The 2,214-nt window shown below is 40.0% G+C and overlaps 1 protein-coding gene across 1 annotated transcript in view; it reads right to left on the bottom strand.

Moving 5' to 3' along the window:
- SORCS1 (sortilin related VPS10 domain containing receptor 1) overlaps nt 1-2,214 on the bottom strand; it is a 555,760-nt gene that overhangs the window by 39,685 nt on the left and 513,861 nt on the right. The window contains exon 21 of the mRNA XM_023738816.1: nt 1,357-1,575. Coding sequence (XP_023594584.1) covers nt 1,357-1,575 — 219 coding nt within the window. The remainder of the gene's footprint in view (nt 1-1,356; nt 1,576-2,214) is intronic.

Raw genomic sequence — 2,214 nt, forward strand, 5'->3', positions numbered from 1 at the left:
CTTATTAGCTGGGGCAAAGTCTTTACGTCTACGAACAATGGGGATAATGCTATCATGCACCTTATACCAGGGGTGGTTTGAGGAGTAAAAGCATTCCTAGCACACAGACAGGAAAGAGCACCAAAAGCTCTCTCTTCTACACAGTTGCTGGTTGGGCTCCTGGCCAACAGGCTGCCCCCCTGATGGAAACTTGTTAGAAAAACCACAGCCCTGTTTACTTCCACTCACAACTTGCAGCTGATAAAGTCTCTACCAGAGCGAGAAAGGAAACATTATGAAATCAAATATCCAGCCATACGAGGAACTGTGTCCTTAAGGCCTTTTGATCCTCTGACATGCCCAAATTTGCATATCAATCATTTTCTGAATTTGAAGGTCCATTTGGCAAGGTGAGAAATGAAAAAGAGGATGGGCTTCCCGCCTGAAAAATCTAGTCCTAACTCATCTTGTTAGGATCAATTAATTCTGAAAATGAGGCAATCAATATAATTTAGACCACAAGCTAGTTCGTCCATCTCTCTTTCACTTTCTCTCTCCACAGCACTTGCTTTCTCTATATATTCATTTTTAAATTCTTGTCTGATTTTTAAATTTCAATCTTTCACAACATATATGTACTATTTCTGTATTAATGATAGAACGTTACATTTTTATCATCCACTAGTTACACTTACTGCATAGCCATCTGAACATTTTTCTGTGCATAAAAAATTATCAAAACGAGATCAATCTGTAGAAACTGTTTTTTAATCTTCCATTTTTCCATCAATGATTTCCATCTTTTCATTTCAGTTAAATTTCATTCTGTCTAATACTCTGACCATATTCAAATTTTCCCCAACTGATCACAAAATTGTTCTGTACAGCCATTTGCTCAAACCCATATCCAATCTATGACTAGGCACTGCATTTGGTTGTTATGACCCACCCATTGCTTTTAATTAAGCAGAGTTTATTTTTTTAAAATAATATTCATTTGTATAAGAGATTTTTAGAGTATTTGACACTTGTGGCCTCCTTTTAATAATCAAGAATTTTAAAGTGGAATTAGAAAAAATCTTCAACATTAACTGTTTGCTGTCATAACAAATTTTAGCTGTTCAAATACTACTAGAATTTCAAATGGAATTAGTTAGTTTTACACTAAATAAAACCCCCTCTACCCTATTGAGGTGAGTGAGTGAAAAGTTGTCCTACATGCATGAGAGCCAACTAAAGGAACCAAAACTATAAATACCCTTGGGGTCTGGTGTCCACAGCAGAATAAGTATTTTGCTGGTGGACCACATCTTCATTAAAGGGGAAGATCAGACTTTTCTCACCTCTGTGTCAACTGTAGCCCTCTCTTCTCTAGGGAAAGGTTACAGGCTGGATGGCCTCCAGCACCCTGGTACTGGACAACCTCATCTGAGCACAAGAGTGCTGATGGATCAGCAAGGAGGAGCACTCACCATACACTGCAATGGTCTTCGTGTCCTGCAGGATGGCATTCCCAGCTGAGACCTGCACTGTGATGGTGTTCATCCCTTCAGAAAGAAACTTAACTGATATGCTTCCCTCCAACGTGATCAAGGGCTAAGACAAACATAGCACAGATGGAAGGAAAAGCTGTTTAGTTACAGATGAGACAGCTGCCAATTTGAACCACCAACAAGCTGTCTAGCTCAGCAGCGGCTCTTCCTGGTATACTCAGTGGAAGTGACTCCATCCATGCCCCCTCATCTCATGTCCAGCCCAGAAAGGAGGTCACTGGGGCAATGCACCCAAGTGATTCTGCCCATTCCCTGTGAATTTGAAAACTCTCTTGTGATATCATCCAGATTCAGTGCTGGGGAGATTGATACGATGGATAGCTCTTGTTTATTGTTAGAGCAGATGTCTCTCTTTATGGATAACCTACATATATCAGGTAGATCTCTTAATCGAAGGAGATATTCAGATAAGACCAGAATAGGGAGCTCATATTAATCCACAGTTAAGTAGCCATCACTGAAAATCTATAAACTGACAGTTGCTCCCCTCTAGAGCATACTATTTATATAAAATGCGAATGGAACACAGCAGCCATGGGCACCAAAACTACACTAGTTAGACAGTAGTGGCCTTGTGTGCCTTGGCTTCCTCTGAAAAGCTCTATCAGCAGTTTCCCGGAAGTAGCTGCTCAGGATCAAGTACTAATTGGATAGTGGTTTAGGGACTCAAAAAAATAAAAAA

The sequence above is a fragment of the Trichechus manatus genome, unplaced genomic scaffold (genome assembly GCF_000243295.1).
Source record: "Trichechus manatus latirostris isolate Lorelei unplaced genomic scaffold, TriManLat1.0 scaffold00007, whole genome shotgun sequence".
Classification (NCBI taxonomy): domain Eukaryota; kingdom Metazoa; phylum Chordata; class Mammalia; order Sirenia; family Trichechidae; genus Trichechus; species Trichechus manatus.